The 19,996-nt window shown below is 37.4% G+C and overlaps 1 protein-coding gene across 1 annotated transcript; it reads right to left on the bottom strand.

Annotated features, from left to right (window-relative positions):
* Positions 1–664: 664 nt before the first annotated feature.
* shisa9b (shisa family member 9b) lies at positions 665–18,046 on the bottom strand. Its single transcript, XM_051388429.1, has 4 exons — positions 17,470–18,046; positions 14,461–14,567; positions 6,482–6,622; positions 665–4,232 (listed from the first exon to the last, which is right to left on the bottom strand). Exons 1-4 carry the CDS (start codon positions 17,976–17,978, stop codon positions 3,850–3,852), a joined length of 1,140 nt encoding a protein of 379 aa, XP_051244389.1. The 5' UTR covers positions 17,979–18,046; the 3' UTR covers positions 665–3,849.
* Between the last annotated feature and the right edge of the window lie 1,950 nt (positions 18,047–19,996).

Below are 19,996 nucleotides of genomic sequence, written 5' to 3'. Positions count from 1 at the left end.
ATTACTAAACACATAAACAAAGAAAAGTGTTTGTTTCTGATAAAAAAAAAATCCTGTAATTTTCTGCTTTGTTCTCTTTCCCTATTGTGCTATTCAAATGCTATTGTGCTTTTATTTAATCATGCACTTCACCTATCCACAAGAGACAAACCTCAGCCTCTCCATGGTGTTTGACTATCTCCATGAGGCATTAGCACTTGGCTGAATCAACTCAGCTCCTTTATCCAGGCCTTGACAGATAAGCATGCATTGAAGAAATGCCTTTCAGTGATACATCTGTAGTAAGGCTGCAATGAGGGAATCAGTGGGCGTAGCTCCCCGTGCTTGGACTGAATGAGTGTAAAATGTGAGGTTGTAGCCTGTTATTGTGTTAAAGGGCTTGAATAATTTGTTCAGCTGTTGTATACAAAGTTGTGGTTTTTTCTTCATCCCTGATACAGAGCATTGAATTAAGCAATTTCAGCTTGAAAGCATTATTATTTATTATTTATTTGTTCTTGCAAAAATATGCATCTACAACAACTAATTTCAAGTTGATGAAATACCACTGAGAAATGGTTTCACAGGAATTAAAAGCAGTGTATCAATCAGGTCCAGTTATATAATCAGAACTATAGAGAAAAAATAAAGCCAGGACTTAAAGAAAGTCTGAAGAAGACAGAGGTATTAAAAATAGTTTTAATGTAGACAGTATAATGACACGTCACGTTTTACAGCTGGAGCACACTGAAACAGAAAGTCCCATAAGCTGTAGTAGATTAAAACAAAGAGGTAATTTGGCTGCACTCAAGTGCTCTTCCATGTTACGATATGATCCGGTGTGGTGTTGGGGGGAATCAGAATTTAAAAAGGAAAAAACAACTAAAGGTTTTATTGAGCACCAAAGACAACTTACCTCTGTAGACATTTGTTTCTTTGTTTTTATGGTTATATGTGTCTCCTTTGATTTTTTTGCTGCTGGCACACTAGACCTGACCATAAGCCAAATGTTTTTCTTTTTAGTTAAAAAGAAAGAGGTAAGTCCATTGAACAAACCAATTATAAAATGTTAAAAGCTCTAGTAGCTTTGCAGACAGTTTTTAACATTCCAACTGGCAGGTAAACAAAATCATTGTGCTACAGCTCATTGACAGTTTTAAAATACCACAATGAAACTGAGCCACAGGTTTACCAGCAATTTCATATAAGTCAATATAACAAAAGAGGCATCTTAAAGACTTGAGGTTTTTGCAGAACACTGGCAGGGTGGGGATTATATTTTACTGCACAAACAATGTATGGAAAACATTTAAATGCTTAGTAATTGTCCAGGATAACAAACTATCAAATACAGAGGTGATAAATATATTTAATAGGGCATCTTGAACCAAAGTAACTTTGTATTGTACATAAAAACTTAAAACAACAGTTGGAGCAATTTGGAAATCAGATGCATAATCTGATAATGAGCAAAGAGTTATACAAATAATTGATAACCATCATAGTGAATGACCGCATTAGACCTGTAATTATAGGGGCTTTTCTTTAAACTTTACCAAAATATAACATTGCTACTGTGTTCTCACTACTGGATGTTGCAAAGCAAACAGATAATATACACATTATGTTTTAACTGTCAGTATTACAGTAGATCTTCATGTGTAAATTTGGTGCACTGTAGCTTAATAATAGTGATTTCAGTATCTTTGGGCGGAAGAAATCACCATTTACATTCACAAAACAAGAACATTTAATGGTAGTCACTATACAACATTGTTTGCGTAAATAAAGGTCTCAGCTAAATTAATAGTTGAGTGTGAACAACAGATTTCATATAAGGGTGAAGCACTAAAACAGTTGATTAATTATGTAACAGGACAGTTTGGTGCACTAGATATACATATTTTGGAAGGTTGTGCATACAGTTTGATTGGACGTCTGTAAGAATATAAATAGCTATGATTTGGACTGGAGAATACATAAATACACCTTATATACTAGCAGTTCCCACTTCCCACCTGTGTATCCAGTCCTCAGCTGCTTGAAATAGTCAATATGAGTAAGACTTGCAGGCAGACGTGAGCATCTTTTTATATTGCTTGGCTTGGAAATCAGTGCAACAAATGATCAATTGCACCAGAAAAGATTTTTTTGCCAAGTGTGGTATCAATTCCAGCGCTCTAATGTCCTTTTTCAATAAGTTCTTGATCTGGTACTTCAGCTGAGTTAAGAAGTGGTGACCAATATTCAAAGATATATTTTTAATAGGTAGGAAAGTAATGTCATGTAAGCTGTTAGGGTCAGTCAGACAAAAACTGTTTATATGTCTTTAGCTGACCCATTTATTTGATGAGTAACAGACAAAAAAAACTTGACTGTGCTTCACAACATTTTTACATTCATCCTGACAAAGTTAATTAACTATTCACCTCCAACACTGGAAACGTCAACTGTTACTTCACCACTGGTTTCAAACTGTCAGTCTGGATACATTCAATAAATGTAAGATTTGGAATTCATTGTTAAAACAGCTGAGATTTTTAACTATGATGCAAACTCTGAGCCACCGTCTTCACACTGGAAATGACTTCTGTTGGGGGTATAATGGATTAGACCAATCACCTCTAATACTGGGGCTTCATCTACAGTATATTCTAGGATAATCACACACATGCTGGTACTGATGAGAGGTACTATTACACCAATACAACACTGGTTCAACACTCTGCAGCTACTTCTCCTAGTAATCATAGAAATATATGTATCTGTAGGATGTCTGTTGGCAGTGACTTGGTTGAATGCATTTGGAAGGTTTCCTTCAAAATGAGACATCTACCACTTTAAAAAGTGACACTACATTCACAAAAGTTAAATGGACTTTTTAATGGATTTTAAGTTATTTAGGTCAACAGTAACACTTTCACAGACTGGTGATTCCTCTATATTTTAGAAACACTGAATGATAAACTTAGCTTATGAATCTCTCCAAAACGAATGTACAGCATTTTGGAAACAAACCTGAAAAACCTACTTTTAGACAACATTTATGTCTCAAAGTCTATTTCTTAAATGAATACAGTTCTTACTTAAGTCAGTAATAGTCATGGCCATCAAAAATGTTTGTGACCAACTGATGTCGCTCATGTTTTTAAGACTTTGAACCACAATACATATGCAAGTAATGTTTTGGATTTAGTTGATTGTTGAGATCTTAGGGTCAAGTTTAAGTATAACAATGCGCTGTGATCTGTTATGCTTATTTAACTGTAACGTCCTTCCTGATTAATGTGTGTGATATACTGAGAAGTACTAGATCTTTCATTTAAAATAAACAATAGCTTGAAGGTAAGTAAATGTATCATCCTGGGACACTGTACTTGATCACCTAACACCTAAAGTAGCAGTGTAGCAGTGCCAAACATTTTCAAACAGTATCTGTAAATTGTCCAGTAAAGCATTTCATCAATACCCAATTAACCACAGGCTACTTAGCCTTGATCAGATAAATAAGGAAGGTTTTCTCATTTAGACAGTGTTGATTTAATAGAAATTATACAATATACTTTAATTTTAAGGTGCACTGATATCTCATTTAATACTGATGACAGTACTGTATGTGTCACATATCTCATCAGTTATACATGAGTTATGTAACTTTTATGTTTTGTTTTATCAGTTGTATTATATGAATATCAATGACAATATATTCATCACTGTGCCCACTTGATGCATGGTGTCTTAAATGCTGCCTATTACATGCATGAACTGCACATACTGAAGTTCATGCTGATTTCTTTTACAACCCACAGTCCGCAGCTACTGTCTTTCTTAAATTCAGACTCCTTTTAAGCCTGATCTTTTGACAGTCCCTCATACTGTCACTTCTGTCTTGCTGTTGGTGACAAAGTATGGTTGGGGAGGCATATAGCGAGTGGTGTGCAGCTCCTTCTCTATGATACAGAGTTTCTTTGGGCCATAGCTCTGTCGGAGTCCAAGTGTGTCCTTGCTATCCCAGGTTCTTAGCACTCCTGGGCTGGCAGCAGTGTTGGAGCCGTAGGACAGCGTCTGGGAGCTGTGGCTCTTGGGGCTTTTGTACTTGTGTCCATTCTGCTTTGCAGACAGCTGTCTGGGTGGGCTATAAGGATTACTTGGCTCTGGCTCCATATCCACAACTTCCATGGGAAGGCTGCCCTTGGTTGTCATCTCGATCACTTGCCGCCGGTTGCTATAGAAGCTGTCATTAGCTTTCTCCGCTAACAAATAAGAGGTAAACAACATGATAGTTTTCCCTTCATTAGCCATTGCATTGTGTCCTGAGTGCAGAACTAGACAGGCAGCAAAAAAAACACATAAAGTAAAATTTTGTTGCTAAAGCATAAAAGCAAAAAAATACCAAAAAAAACAAGAGAGTCAGACATCAGCCGATACAAATGCTGTAAATGTCCAGTCACACAAAATGTTTTATTTATATTTAACATGTATCACTTTATGCCAGCCATTGCGTAAAATTGTATTCGTGCAAATCAAAAGATTACAAATATATTGTGTTGGTTAATTATTATTCTCCAACTCAACATAATAATTGTTGATATTCCAGCATATTAAATTATTGTTGACCTCTGTGTTATTTTATGTCTCCTATCAGGTGTAGACAATGTATAACAACAGTATTCACTTAAGTACTAATTGAGCCTGAGCAAACCAAGCTCCAGCATTAGGCTTTGTGAGTTTTGCATTTCAGACTTTTTTAATGAAATGTCTACCAGATAACCTTTAATATGGTCTCTACATCAGCAGCCGGCTATGTCTGTACTCCAGATATCACTTCATGTTACAAGAAAGAGATGTGGAGATGAGCAGCATATTCTTTACAGCAGCTATTTCAATAAAAGAAAACACATCAGTGAACATATATATTAGGACCACAGAAGCTCACATGGCTTACCATGTACAGTATAGTTGCATCACATTACTACACCCCAACTCATTTGAGTTTTGATTGCTCCTGATTGTCTCCTGTCCCCAGTCTCATTAGCTAAGATTTGCTCTATTTTTTTCTCTAATGATCAGTTTGTTTGACGGCACTTCAGTAGCAGTGAAGAAGCTTCAGCTGCTTGTGTGAATCATGAAGAGTGAGCTCTGTTATGTGATTGGACCTACTACACACATGCTGATAGCCCTTCCATAGCCAGGTCTGTCAAACACAGCTAATTGTTTCAGGCAGAATCAATAAAAAGACTCAGGTTTCACAGTGCTTAATAGCATCAAATACAGATCCACAAATGCCTTCACTTTACACTTTGATTCTGAATATTCCTTATTTATCTCCTCTCTATATGAAACTGTTTGTTATTTAAAATACTGTAATAATTGTTTTTGCAACAGAAATCAATATTAAAAGTGGTTGAATATCAGTTACTTAAAATACCACTGATTGTTTTTAAGTTTGTTTGACAAGTCAAATGTAAAATAATAAATTATTATTTTTCATTTATTTAATGTTACAAAGGAGCCTCTAAATTTTGGATTTCTGGTGTTAAATTTCCATATGGTGTAGAATTGAATAGTAAGATTATTGGTTATGCATGAACACATGACCCATTCATTACCAGTGATAGTTTTATTTGGATATGAAGTGTGCCTGTGAAGTGTGCCTAACTATGTGTGCTCCACTCCACTGTAACATACAGACTGACAACATCACCTGTTCTCATTATTTTAGTATCAGCTCAAACACTTCATACTCACACGTACATAAAAGGGGTAACTTTCTTATAATCTACTACATTATCCATTTAGTTTGATTTTAAGATTTTTCAGGAATTTATTTTGATTTTTTTTTTATCCTTTGACACCAAGACATCAAAAATTATTTGCCATATTGCTGAGTGGTAGCATTTTGGTACTTGCCACTATTTCTTGTTTCAAATACTGTTTGTCCAGACACTGGCTGCATACATTCAAAATTAGCACACGAGAAGAACAACAAACTTGCTTCTATAAATAAACTTTCAGTTATGCTCTCTGTTGGTATTGATTAACTATGGATTAACTGACAAGGATTTATGTAAACTAGAGATTTGACGATATTCAAACCAACTAGGTTCCTATTTAAAGAAAAATACAGTTTTGAAGTACATATCTAACAGCATGTGTTGCGTGAATAGGATTTTTGCTGTATCTTGTGTAATAAAATATTGAAAAACTCTCAATGGTGCATTGTCTTCCATCATTTTAATGCTAGACAAAACAGAGAGAGATGGAAATTAAGCTCAATAATAACTGCAGGTAGCAGAAAATATGAACTTACTCATGATTACTCAGATTACAGATTCAGTTGTTTCCGGTTTGCTCAATTAAACCTTGATGCTCATATGATCCAGGGAAACCCTGATTAATTATGCTAGTGTTATTTATAGTGGATGTAATGTGCTACCTAATCAGATAAAATGAACAGCAAGTGCTTTTTCATCATTATGGCTCACTGTAAACAACTTCTTACCCACAGCCTTGAGCGTGGCATACTTGTTGAGATCCTTGACAGTCTTCTGTTGTTCATAGGGGCTGGTGATCTGTCCCACAGGTGGATAAGGCTGTGCTATCAGAGTAGATGTTTGAACCATGTTGTTTGTCTGGTTGCTATCTAAAGGAGGGAAAACAAAAGTCGTTAATGCAGAAAAGAGATTGTTTCTGTTGTTTGCACTGTGTTTCCCTTAATCATTGAGGTAATGTGTTCAAATTTGCAAACAATTAGCATTATTTAATGCAATATCTGATCATATATTATAATTGTATGTTTAGCTATTTTATTTTTACTATTTCTTTATTTAATTTAAACTGGCTTGGTTTCCTCAAAGTGATACATGAGGTCGAATTCCTATTTTTCTATAGAATAATTGTCTCTGTAAGTTGATAGTGTCACTTTCCCTTAAGTAGGTTTTTTATGGGGACCCAGCTGGAGAATCATGACCGCTCTTTGTAAAACTGTACTAATCCTACAGTAGACATCTGGTAAATTAAAGGGTGCAAAGCAAATAGACTGGCCCCCTGCCTACTGGCATGACAGAACAAACAGATGTTCAGAGTGTCTTTTCCTCGTTTAGATTGGAGATTAGTGGAATGCACCATTTCACAGGCAACAGTTTGAAGACTGCATGTGCTGTGTGTTTTATATATATCTCTCAACATGTTTATGGACCAATACTTGATGCAGATAGTTTTCATCATTCGTTAATTACCTTCTCCTTTTAGGCTTTAAGCACAAAATCATAATGATGGTTATTTTAAATATCATGGGGTTGTGACTCAAGACCCATTCTGTTATTTGTCATGGCGTAAATAGTTTATCTTAAAGGTAATCTTGCTCAGAGGAGTTGCAAGGATTAATCCACTGTGAGTCTGGCACCAATAACTTAAAGGGTATGAAGACAAAAAAAAAAGTCCATCAACCATCACTGCCATTGTTACTGGTTAAAGTTTACAAACATTAAAATGTGTCCACTAGTCCTTGGTCTAGAATGTGTCCGATAAAAACAGATAATTAATACAGAAAATAGGTTAATTAGGCTCTTATTCCCCACTGGTCAGCAAGAAACTTTTACTGTGCTAATTAGTTTGGAAAGTCTCAAATTATCAATGCTGTCTCATGAAATGATGCAGGGACAGCTTTGACTTCAGCACTCCTCATCAAGGGGACGGTGTAATTAGTAAGATCAGATTTTGGGGTGTCATTTAAGGTAGCAAAAGACTGATGGTGCCACTGTGTTCTCCTTATGATTGAGATTGCGTCATAACAAGCTCTCATATTATTCAGTTTTACTGAAAGCCTTATTAAAAGCTATAGTCATTAAGAAAGACAGCCCAGGATCTCCGACTAGTTGGACGTGCCCTGAAAACCTCAAAGGGACCTGAACCCCCTCAGCAGGCTCCTTTTGCTGCAAAGGAGCAGTAGTTCTACTCCAAGCTGCCTCCAGATGTCTGACCTCATCACTCTAACTCCGAGGGTAAGCCCTACCCTACTGAAGAAACTTATTTTGGCAGCCAGTGTCTGTCATCCAATTTTTTTCGGTCACTAACCAAAGCTCATGACCATAGGTGAAGTTGGGACATAGTGGTAAATCAACAACTTTGCCTTCTGGCTCAGCTTTCTCTTCCCTCTTCTGGTATAGCACACGCATCACTGTTAATGCTGCTCCAATCCGCCTGTCCATCTAATGCTTCTTTTTGCCCTCACTCGTGAGATACTCGCCAGACCCTTAGATACTTGAACTCTTTCAGTTGGGGCAGTAACTCACTCCCAACCCAGAAGGACCAATCCACCTATTTCCGACAGAGAACCATGGCCTCAGATTTGGAGGTGCTGATTTTCATCCCATCTGCTTCACACTCTGCTGCAAACTGCACCAGTGCATGGTGAAAATCACAGTCTGATAAAACAACCACTTCATATGAAAGAAGCAGAGATGCAATTCTGAGGTCCCCTCACCGGATACTCTCCTCCCATCAGCTGTGCCTTGAGAGCCTGTCCATGAATATCACAAACAGAACTGGTGACAAGGGCAACCCTGGCGGAGGCCAACACCCACTGGAAAGGTGTTTGACTTTGTGCCAAGAATATGGACACAGCTCCCACTTGTATGGGGAATGGATGGCTCGTAGCAACAGTGCAATCACCAAAGCCGCAGCTTCCAGTCTCTCTGTACCCACCTGCTGCTATTCTCATATCTTCATTATCTAATATTAATAGTTTTTAAATGCCTTGTCATAGTCTGCTTAACTTGCAAAAATAACTAAATTCTCCAAAATTGTAACAGAAAATCTCAGCATCAAGTCTATCTGTGTTGCCGTGTCAGGTTCCTTTCTGGGCTTGTTGACCTGTTTCAGTTTAATACAATTCATTGTAAGTGGGCCATGCACAGAGGCTCTTATTCAATGTGTTCTTGTTTAAGATAAAAGTGAAATTAGATTATCTGCCTCCATAGAATACATTGAATTTACTTTACTTGTGATTTATTTAACCAGGTTTAATACAGGTTTAATACTGCTCTTTAGGAAATCCCGGGTACATGGGTACATTGATCAAATGTACCTTTTAAGAACCATGGAAAACTATTTATATTCTCATTAGTTGCACCATCCACTCAGGAGTACCACTGTGCTTATTTGATAATCCAGTCAAGGTCAGGGTCAGGGTAGAAGCCACTGAATGTAAATGATTTAAATACTTTTTTATTTACACTGCCAAATTGTTTTGTATGCCAATAAGGTCATACATAAATATTTATTTTTTCAGCCTGTCTGCATCTCTGGTATCTCAAATTTCCTCTATATAAACTCTAAGATGGGGAATAGATTTTACTGCAGTTAATAAATGAGGACAGTGCAACTTTGCTATTTTCATGATGCCAAACTCAATTTAAACAGAAGTGCTGATGTATGTGCTTGTTTATCTCCCTGAGTGTCATTTGTGCTTGTACTGTTGTCAGAGTCACCACTTTTATGTCAGCTGCTGGAAGAAAATAGGCCACTTCTGGAGACTTGTAAGGTTAAAGACACCATGGTTGTTGCGGGCAATAAGCAAGTTAACACTCCAGACACAGACACCTCCCTGGAACTCATAAAAGATTTAAGAGAGTATTTTGGGAGCTGTATGCCCCAAAATAAATGGTACAAGGAGAAGGGCGCTCTTATTTACAGGCAGCCTACTTTCAAGTTAGTGATGAAAATATTCTATTCTCTCTCAGTATCTTGCAATTTCTGTCAAACTGCTGAAACTCATCATCAAACGCTGTATTAATATGTGTACATAATTCTTATTATTATTCATTAATTAGGTAATATTATTAAGCAAGGATAATCCATTTGAGTCATTTGTCGACATTGGTTTATGTGTTTAACAATTTCTGAAACTGCATAAAACATATTTTAAAGTTATTGATTTGAGTAAAAAAAAAAAACAGCAACATTATTTTTGGCTGATGCCATTATTTTTAAGAAATCAGAGAATATAGTTGTTTTTTAAGTTGATAATTGGTTTAAAATGGTAATTATGTAATAATTTGTCAGCTTATTCATACAGTCAATTACCCTAAACATAACTCAGTGGCAGAACACCCTCATAGCCTGAGATGGGCAAAACGTGCCTCAACAAGTTATCTCTGTTATTGTGAATCTCATAAAAACAAAATTTACATTATTCAGAACGATTTTTGAATTACATGTGTAAAGTATTGCTCACAGTATTACCCCTGTTTGTCAAACTTACAATAATACATTATATTACAGTTTCTCTGTACTCTGTCTGTCACTTGTATACAAATATAACTCAGATTTTTATTCTTGAGCTCCTAAAAAGAAAGAAAGAGAAATATTTACCAAACTTTACTCATAATACCCTGTTGCTTTGGAAAAGCCCAATCTACTGTCTAATTTTGCTGATGTTGCGTGACACAGTTGGAGCTTTAGAAAGCTGCAGACACCATTAGAATAAATTCAAGATGATAATTCCCTTGCATCTTTCAAATAGAGTAAAGACTGGAGATGCACCACCCAAAATGTAGAGAAATAGGGGAAAATAATTAAACTTCAAATGTAGCAAGAAACATGCACATAATTGCTTTTATTAATAATCACCTGAAAAATCCACCATATTGAACTGCCATATACAGAGATAGGGCCCTATGATTTTCGCAAGTTTCATGACCACTTCTCCTCCACACTTGGAAGGCTCAGCTGTATTCAGATGGTTGCAGTCTGCAACTTTATCACTAAATGTCACTAAATCCTACACACTGGTGCTTTAAGTTTGTACACAATGTTGAAAAACTATATAAAAAGTTTCTCAGTGTTTCAGTGGCTAATAGCCCCACTGTATCTGTGGTCTATATCATGACAACTTTTAAAAATTTAAGAGTGAAACAAAAACATCTCCATCCAAATATTTTTAAGCTCTCAGTATTCGGCTTCGGTAAACAGTTCAGTGTACAGTATGTGGCGGGTGGAAAATAGAACCATAGGCAGGGTGCATTTCTCAGCTGCTGTCAAAGGTAATGCTGCTGAAATACATTTCTATCTGGCAGTAAGGAAATGGACTGTCATGCACCAGTGGAGTGTTGGCAGTGAGCGGAGACTTTGTTCTCTCTGGCTGGCTGCCTAGAGTAAAAAGAAGCCACACTTCACAATTGCCCCATGTACGCACATGGCCAGCAGGACATGAACATGATAGTAGTGGTAGCCAAAGAAACCCAGCTCACAAAATCTGTATTACTGGTGTCTTGAGGAGAATGAGAGCTCATAGGCCAGTCGAACAGATTTTTGTTAGCTTTGACAGACAACAGGTGAGGAAAAGGTGCTCCCTCTGGAGCATTTCAATCACTGCTTTGTACCACAATATGTAATATACAGTGACTGTTATAGCTGGGGTATAGTCACACCTGCCACTGGAAAGCACAGCTGGAGAGGACAAGTACAGGCCGGATCCATGTGGCAGAAAATATCAAATCATCTCTTGTAACCTTGCAAGGATTTCTGTCAAGAAAACAACAATCATCCCTCTGCTGTGGCCAACTCTGTTACACTGGATCCCTATAAGATACAGCAGCCAATACAGTAAATCTCCATCTCCAAGGTCACTAAACAAAGGAAAAGCTACATTATTTGTTTATTCAATGTAGTAAAATAGGAATTAAATAGCTTGAATAAAATATAAATCTTCTTACCATTTATACTGCAAAAGTGCTTCTCTAAGGTGTTCCACAGCAATCAGGTTCAATATCCATCAGGCAAAAGCAAAAGAGGCTTGTGTCTTCGCTTATTTTGATACTGCAGTTATAAACCTGAGAACCTACACTATATTGATAAGGCTAAAGCAAGTATAACGCATTGCAAATTTGCTAAATAATTTAGATATTTCTTTGCAGGTTTGTAAATGAGTATGGTGTACTCAGTATAATTAGATTGTAATGATTGTCTTTATGCTGCTATGGACAAGAATCATTTTGTCAGTTGCCATATTTCTTCCAAGTTATTACAGACTTAAACTAAAACTAAACATATTAATATAAATATATAACAATAGTCAGGTATAACGTTATTTTCTGATTCAGAAGGAAACAGGTGGAAAGAGACAACTGCACATTTTTCAAAGCAATTCAATTTTCACTTTTTTACACAAGCGACATAACCTTTTAAGTAGGTGACAGTACAATGATGTTCTGTTATCTCACATCTTTGATCATTTTTGTTCATTCACACCAGGGACTGGCAGGAAAAATGGGATTTTACAGGACACGTACCCAGGTGGGTTCACCTACAGTTTGTGTAGTGTTCTCACCACAACATGTTAGCACAGTTACTGCTCTCAAAAAGCAGTGCACAAACACCTCCTCCTTTGTTGCTATTTTATTCTAAGCTGCTTGTTTTTTAGTTGACAAACCAATGTATAACTTCAATCTATACAGGCAGAGTAAGTATAAAAAACTATTTTCTGATGTGCAATTAGCAAACACATTGTTTTATTGAATTGTGCTGCACAGTATACTACAATATAAAAAGTACAGTGTACATTGTACACTAATGAAGACCAGTCCTATCTGTCAACGTGTTGGCTGGTTTTTAATGAACTGATAATTATTCTGTGAGGAGGTAAGGTAGGAAAGAGCTCTGATTTTAGAATGATTAATTATCATGTCAGTGCTGACACCTCACCTCAGCTGATTTTAGGGAGCAAAAAAAATATCTCAGCTAAAAGAAAAATACATCTGGCTCTTAAAATAGAATTCCTTTCAATTTTAAGGTTAGTTTTTGTATGAAGTTAAATTGGGTGTCTCACCCAAGTAATATTTACAGTAAATATAATGGGATGGTAAAATGGGAATACAAAGTTGCATGGTGACATAAAGTACAGTGGCCTTGTGGCTGCAATGTTAAAATACCACAATTAGGTTTAACACATGTAGCCTTTGTCTTTAGCTGAGGTGTTTCAGTACATTTCTGCAACCAAGTAATGCACATTCCTAGGATTGCTACTATGTTTCGGATCACTCATAAGGTATTATTGTTTGAAGGCAGTTGAGGATTTTAGACCATTTGGGCTTGTAATTTTGTAAGTCTGTCAGAATTTCCACTAGTTTTGCATCTAAACATTGTGAAGAACATTTGGCTCAGCAGCTTGGGTTAAAAAAGATTTAGTTTTTCTTGTTTATCTTGTTTATTTTGTTAATTTGTAATAAACGTATGCATATGAGTTGATCAATTTAGATTAATTACAGACAGTCTGCTCATTGAAAATTCTTAAATATTTGTGCAACTAAATCCTGGCTTTGTATGATGAGGTAATTTGAGATAGGCAGTCATCTGCTATGTCGGCCAAGAACAGGCTGTTTTTTATTCCAGTCACAGACTACACCAGGTGTTTTCACTAATTAGCAAACCTTCCAAACTAATCAGTGAACTCACCTGCTGTACTCTTCAGTTGTAATAAAGATCATGCAATGTTCCATAGGTAAGGGATAATCCCTGATATTGCATTTATTTGATTCTGCATCAAGTGAAACAACTTGAGAAGCACTTAGATTTAAGAACATCAGTATATAACATACTGTCATTTATTCAGTTTGATTTCTGTTTTTCTTTTTATACTGTAACTGAAGCACTAAGTCATAATCTGGCTGGATGAGTTATTTTATTGATTTCTTTGCTTCTAACCTCTATTGTACAGGATGTGAGGTTCTTTCACTAAATACTGCATGTCATTGGATCTAATCAGTCAGTATCAAGATAGTTTATCCTCAGTTGAGCCAAGGAATTAACTGCATTTACTTTTTAAAAGTCAATTATTCAGCTAAAGCAGGTATTTATAAATGAAGAATACAAACATATAAATTCTCCTTGACTGTGTCTGTTAAACCTTTTTTTAATATGAGTTGCCATTTGCCATAATTATCTAGCTTGAAGAGAAAAGTAGGGAGGGAGGCAGAGAGACCTTTATTGACTGGAGCTGTCAAGTCAGTAAGCAGGTTGACATAATAAGAACTTTTCTAACTGTGTGGGTGTGTGTAGGTGTTGGTGTTGATGAACGAGAGAATAAGAGTGTGATTTAATGTGTGAGGCTTTTTCATACAATAAATATTGGCTAAGAAACAGAGCTCCAGGTTGTCTGTAGTAATTAGTGTGTATGTTAAGTGATTGCTGAAGGCACGAATAATTGCTCCACCATCTCACAGGATTGTGGTTGGACCTTTTTTTCCCTTCTACCACTTCCTGTTCCACACCTAATTTAGCATATATATATGGCTCACAATTTTAGGTTTATATTTGTTTTAAGAAACCTATGAGTATATTGAAAATTGGTTGGTGGTGTGATTCTGGTCAGTGAAAGCAGATGGCAGCAGCGTTAGGGAATAGATGGAGCCCAGCATATTAAACAAACTGCTCTCTCGTGTGTAGCTAGGTGATGTGTGCTGCTGATGTCACAGTACTTACGGAGACTGTTAACTGTGACTCTGGTTTGTATGTTCTCGTAGTGCTGGCCAAGTCCAATGTCATCCGTATGTTCTGAGGCAGGATGGCGAATAACATGTGCAAGAGCTCTGGAAAGATGAAGAACAATCTCAGAGAGAGGAAATCTTTTAGTAAATAACAAGTACAGATTCTGTGCAGGCCAGCAGTGCACTCCGGCTTTCACTTAAAAGTAATCTTAAATTACAAAGTAAAACATTTGTCTGTTCCCTCCAAATTTACAGACATTTACAGAAGTTATTTACTTATGGTTATGGTTGGGGAAAGGTAACCTTCATGGTAAACAAAAAAACATAGGGGACAGAAGACAAACTGTAACCTCTGATGTCAAAGTCACATTCTTTGTATGTTGGTGGTTTGAAGAGTTTTAACATTACTGGTCAAAAAGGTAGAGGCTAAGATATCCTGACTTTTAATTCTTTGTATGGCTCAAACGTTATAAATGGCATTCAGATGAAACTGCTGGTTCTCCAACTACTCTGCCTCAACTCTTTGTGATTTCCTGATGGATAGATAGCTTTACTTGTTGCTACAGTAACCACTAATTGCTGCTAAGTGTAGCTGTCAGTAGCTGATAAGCTCAGTTAGCCATGTAGGTACTGGTTTTGAGTATTCCCGCTAGCACACAAGCTTTGGACTGCCATTGTCATACTGGCCTTCTTCGGTTCTCGCAGGCTGTGTTGGTCCCATTTCGGCCGTGCTCACTGGGAGGCTGCTGAGCCCAGGTGCTGATTCCAGCCAGCCCTCCATGCTGGTTCCCCCCTGCCCAATGCCTGAAGACCCCCTCCTCCAAGTGGTTCAAAGCTCCTGTGCAAGGGGTGTAGCACCAACAATTCCCCGGTGCTCCAAGCTCCCACTCCGGGCAGCATCAGGACTGCTGGCAGCATGGATAACTATCTAACAGAAACACTCCGCTCTGACATCTATTGTTTTTCTAACCTATTTCTTGTCTAACTTGTGGTCTGACAAATAGTAAATTCCTGAAATTCAGTACCCCATATTATATTTACCATGCTATTGTAGCCATCATACTTTGGGGGACCCACGTGAATAGGTTGGAAAAATAATAGACACATACATACTAAGAATACCAAGCTTCTTCTTAGTTGAAATCCATAGTTAGTGGTGTGTGACGTAGCGCGGTTGTGTTACGCAGAGATCGTGCCAAGAACGGGCATTCAACAGAGTGGGAATGGAACTATTCTGCCTATTACAAGTCAGTGTACCATCAAAGCAATTTTGGTATTATTTTAAGTAAAAATATTTGCATAATTCTGCTTTTTGAATTATTACCAGGTAAAAAATGTCCATTCTTGTCAAGTGGTAGGTGAACTTTAAAAATTGCACTTTTTTTTTGTTATATGTTTTTTGGCTACATACAGTAATATATTAAATAACTTTGTGGCATAAGTTCAGCATCGCCAAGGCCTCTTGTAATTAGCTTTTATCACAGGTGTCAGCTCAGATTCAAGTTGTCTATATCAAAAACTCTAGGCTCCTTTGTTATCAATCTCTTCAAAATTACAGTGTAAAAGTAATTATCAATCTCAGAATCCATCTGCTATCGTCTGGCAATGATTTAGCCTCTGGGGGCAACGGCCAATGTTTCTTCTGGTGTAAGCTAGTGGTTATCTGGAAAATGGATAATGGATATCCGGGCCAAGACTTTCTCTGCAGTCCAATTAGCAGCTTGATACGCAAGAAGGACAAGGATGACACATTTTGGCTAATCTCTAAAACCATAAATCTGCATATATACATTTAAGAAAAAAACGTATTAAACTTCTAAATTGTCATGAGATGAGCGCCAGTTGGTTCTGAGATTGCATTTCGTCCAATGCGTTTCATTTCTTTTGCTCTCCATACAGACTGCTTACCTGCATGCAACCAAAGTCCCCTCAAACATGGTCAATTTATACTACTCAGACTACAAACAGAAAGCAGAAACACTTCCGATGTTGGCTTGCCTACAGATTCTGCATTCATATGCGCATATCTGTTTACAGGGATTATCACATTATGGTGCATTGTTTACTTAAACAACAAGTGATGAAATGTTTTAGGTAAATCAGTCTACAAGCATATCATTGCCATTATTTACAAAAATCTATGCAATCTTTATTGTTAAAATAAAACTTTAAAATGTTCTCATACATTTGTGTCTTTTTAGCCTGGACTACTACAGGCTAATGCTCTTTCACAGAACTAATGACATAAGTGTCTCCTCAGTGCAGACATTGTTCAGCCCAAAATCAGTCTCCTGAGTAGGCTGCAAACCTCTTTGTGTGCATATGTGAAATGTGTTTGAGAAAGATGGGGAGAGGGAGAGAGAGAGAGACAGAGAGATAGTGTGTGTTTGTGTGTTTACTAATTAGGTGTTTGTTGCTCATGTCTGCAATAGGCAATTTTGGGAACAATTTTCACATTTTAACATATGTTAAAAACAAGATGCAGCACAAATTTCCGTTTTTACTAAATGTAGTAAAAAGCAGAAACTTAATGATGCATCACAGGATTTGATGTGCAGAAAATAAATATGTTCTATGTGTAACAGCTGACCCTGTCCTTGGATTCAACATCACTGGCAAGTCTGATAGTCCTCAGTGTCAAATTAAAATATCACTCTGTAACATTGACAAAAATGTACATGTACTGTACAGGAAGGAAAATTATGTTAAACTGAACTAAAACCATTTTCCCAGGTTGATATCACTTTTAAAATGTACTTTGAGTGCAAATAAACGTTTCTATAATCGTGTTACACAGTTTTATTTTTACAAAACAACTTGTTGCTTTAGGATTGCATAGGGTTTTGATGAAATTAGGGGTTTTGTTCCACATGGAGGCAAGTTAATATCTCAGGGCTCACTAACATATTTTTTGTGTGTAATGTTTTGACAGATCAAATCGGCGTGAAAAGACAAGTAACTCACAATTTTAAAATAATTGTCAAAGAAAACAATTATAACCTACCTTGACATATTTTCTCGGTGCGGACGGTGCGTCTTTTCCAAACCCAGCTTGGTGAAAATTCCTATGAGTGCCATTATGGCCACGACCCCGCATATTACATACACAATGAGGTTGGTTTTATCCTTCGCGGTGTCCAGTGCCACGTCCACTTTTGGTGGTGGTCTTCCTGTCATCATCCACGGCGGGGTGTCGTAGTTCTTACAGGTGGTCTGGTCCAGCCGGGAGCTTTTAAACGCACAGCAGAACCTGAAGCCACAGGTGCCGCAGCAGTACAGGTAGCTGCCCGTCCTGCACACGAACGGCGGATCCCACTGACCCATCACGTCGTAGTAGCCGCGGCACTTGTCCTCCATGTGCGGGCTCTCCGTGACTCCGCTGTCCTCTTCCTTTGAGTCGTTAAACCCCGTCACTATCATGAAGTCGTCGACGGTCTGACCTGGCTCGCCTTCCGCGTCGCACACCATAACTTTCACCAGAAAGTAACCGAGCAGCAGCTCAGTGCCCCGCATCGTTGCTTACTTTTTACCCCGCTCTTGACGCCCTGACAAGCTCTTATAAGCCCGGACGCATCTTCCGAAGAGACGAGCCATGCGTAAATGTAATTAGGCTGATTCCAACTTCCATGCGTAAAAGCACAGTGCGCCCCTGTACTTTTCTTTCTTTGAAAAAAAAAAAAAATGTTTGTATGTATAAATTAAGGGCAATTTAGGCTCTTCTCAGAGGGTAGCCTACTTTTAGTAAACAGTTGGAGACAGGTCGCATCACTGAAGTGGTGCACCTGGCTGTGCTGGAGGGTGTCAGATACCTCTGAGGCTGCTTCACTACACAAAGCCGGTCACAGATACACAGAGAGAGAGAGAACAGAGAGAGAGAGAGAGAGAGAGAGAGAGAGAGAGAAAGGGAGGGGAGGGAAGATAACGCAAAGTGAAAGAGACCCCGATGAGTGAGTGAATCAGGGGGAGAGAGACAACCAAACAGAGAAAGAGAGAGAGAGAGAGAGCTCTTAATTACAACCCTCACAGCCATTTATTATTGTGTTGAGTCTTAAAATTGTCCATAAAGGTACAATCCCTGATCTCAATCACCCTGACAACAAAATTCAAAACACAGGATTGGGACCTGCAGTCACTCCCAGATTGATTGTGTGGCCTTTAAAACAAGCACTGACAATAGAAACAACAAAATCCAATAATTAATGATACTTTTAAACATTTGTTTTAATGTCATTACATGGGAGTAAAACATGAGTATATTTTCTTGTTACCAACAGTGTAAATCACTATGTAATTTACATGTAGAGTTACTGCTTGAGGTTTTGAATCAAGTACATTTTGGCACTGAATTTCCCTTGGTGCACAAATGGGTGACAAGGCACTGATCTGCTCTCTTATATAGTTTAGACTATGTTTTGAGTTTTAACTCGTGTTTTGTCTTGAGAAAAGCAATGCTCAGGTCCATCTCATTCTTCTTTGAAACATAGAAAAACATTTCAAAAACTCTGGTTTACATTGGTTTAGATCCCTTTAGAAGATCCCTTCTGATGTTTTTTGTCACCCCCTGACCTTTCATGTGGCACTAACTCCTGTTAAAAAAGTTCCTCTGTCATTTACCAAATTGTTGGTCAAAAACCATTGTTTTGAATGATGATGGAAAGATAGTAATTTAAATATACTGTAACAGCATCATATTGAACAAATGATCTTTTTAGCAGAATGTTTACACTTTCTAGAAGTCAATGAGAATATGTTGTATAACACTTTTAGTTAGAGCTGTAACCATTCTGGCCTTTGTTATTATTACCTCTCCCACACAGTTGTAACACAAGTGATATCTAAGAAAGTTTTTATCCACTCAAGGATACAGTTCTGTAGAGATGTATCAGACTATGTGTCAACCATGCACCCTCTGCTAATAATTACTGATCGTTTACAAACAGTAACAGATGATGAAGGGCCTTGACAAGCACAGGTCTGCAAAAAAGCTAGTTGGCGATTTATTTTTAAAACCTTTTTATCTAAAATTATTATTAGTCAAAGGAGGCTTACCATCTGCCACTTGAGAAATCTCACTCTTTTTTCTTTGATGTTGAATCGTCTTAGCCATGGGAGAGTACTTTTATTTACAATTGGCTGTCAGGGGAGTTTTGAGCTTGTCTCGTCTTTGTGCATCTTTAAAGTTCACTATAAATAGTTCGCACAGCCCCCAAGAATGAAACTTTAGAGTTCCTTTAAAGTGAAAACCCTACAGCTTTATTAGGACCAGACAAACTCCAGGCGTAAACATTTAATTTAAATGTTTGATTGCAAAGTGTAAAATAGCGAATGACTGCCAAGTGAAACAAACACATTATCGTTTTGTTGCTGTTTATACCCTCCACCAGTTGGTATTCTCGCTGTGGGGCTGGTCAGTGTTATTGACACCCTTTGAAACATTGTTGCTGATGAGTCACTATTTTTATGTTTTTATGCGTCATACAGTGAAGTTAAAAAAAGTATTGTTCTTTAGAGCTTCATCATGTGGATTATAT

This window comes from Dicentrarchus labrax, unplaced genomic scaffold (genome assembly GCF_905237075.1).
Source record: "Dicentrarchus labrax unplaced genomic scaffold, dlabrax2021, whole genome shotgun sequence".
NCBI lineage: Eukaryota > Metazoa > Chordata > Actinopteri > Moronidae > Dicentrarchus > Dicentrarchus labrax.
Note: the sequence above shows the minus strand (reverse complement) of the source record. Positions and strands in the feature narration are given on the sequence as shown.

Excerpts from the sequence above, each read along its gene's own strand:
- shisa9b (XM_051388429.1), bottom strand. The coding sequence starts at position 17,978 with ATGCGGGGCACTGAGCTGCTGCTCGGTTACTTTCTGGTGAAAGTTATG. Across the intron at positions 14,568-17,469 it reads CACCGAGAAAATATGTCAAG|AGCTCTTGCACATGTTATTC; the intron begins GTAGGTTATAAT and ends TCATCTTTCCAG. Across the intron at positions 4,233-6,481 it reads TGCCACGCTCAAGGCTGTGG|CGGAGAAAGCTAATGACAGC; the intron begins GTAAGAAGTTGT and ends CTTATTTGTTAG.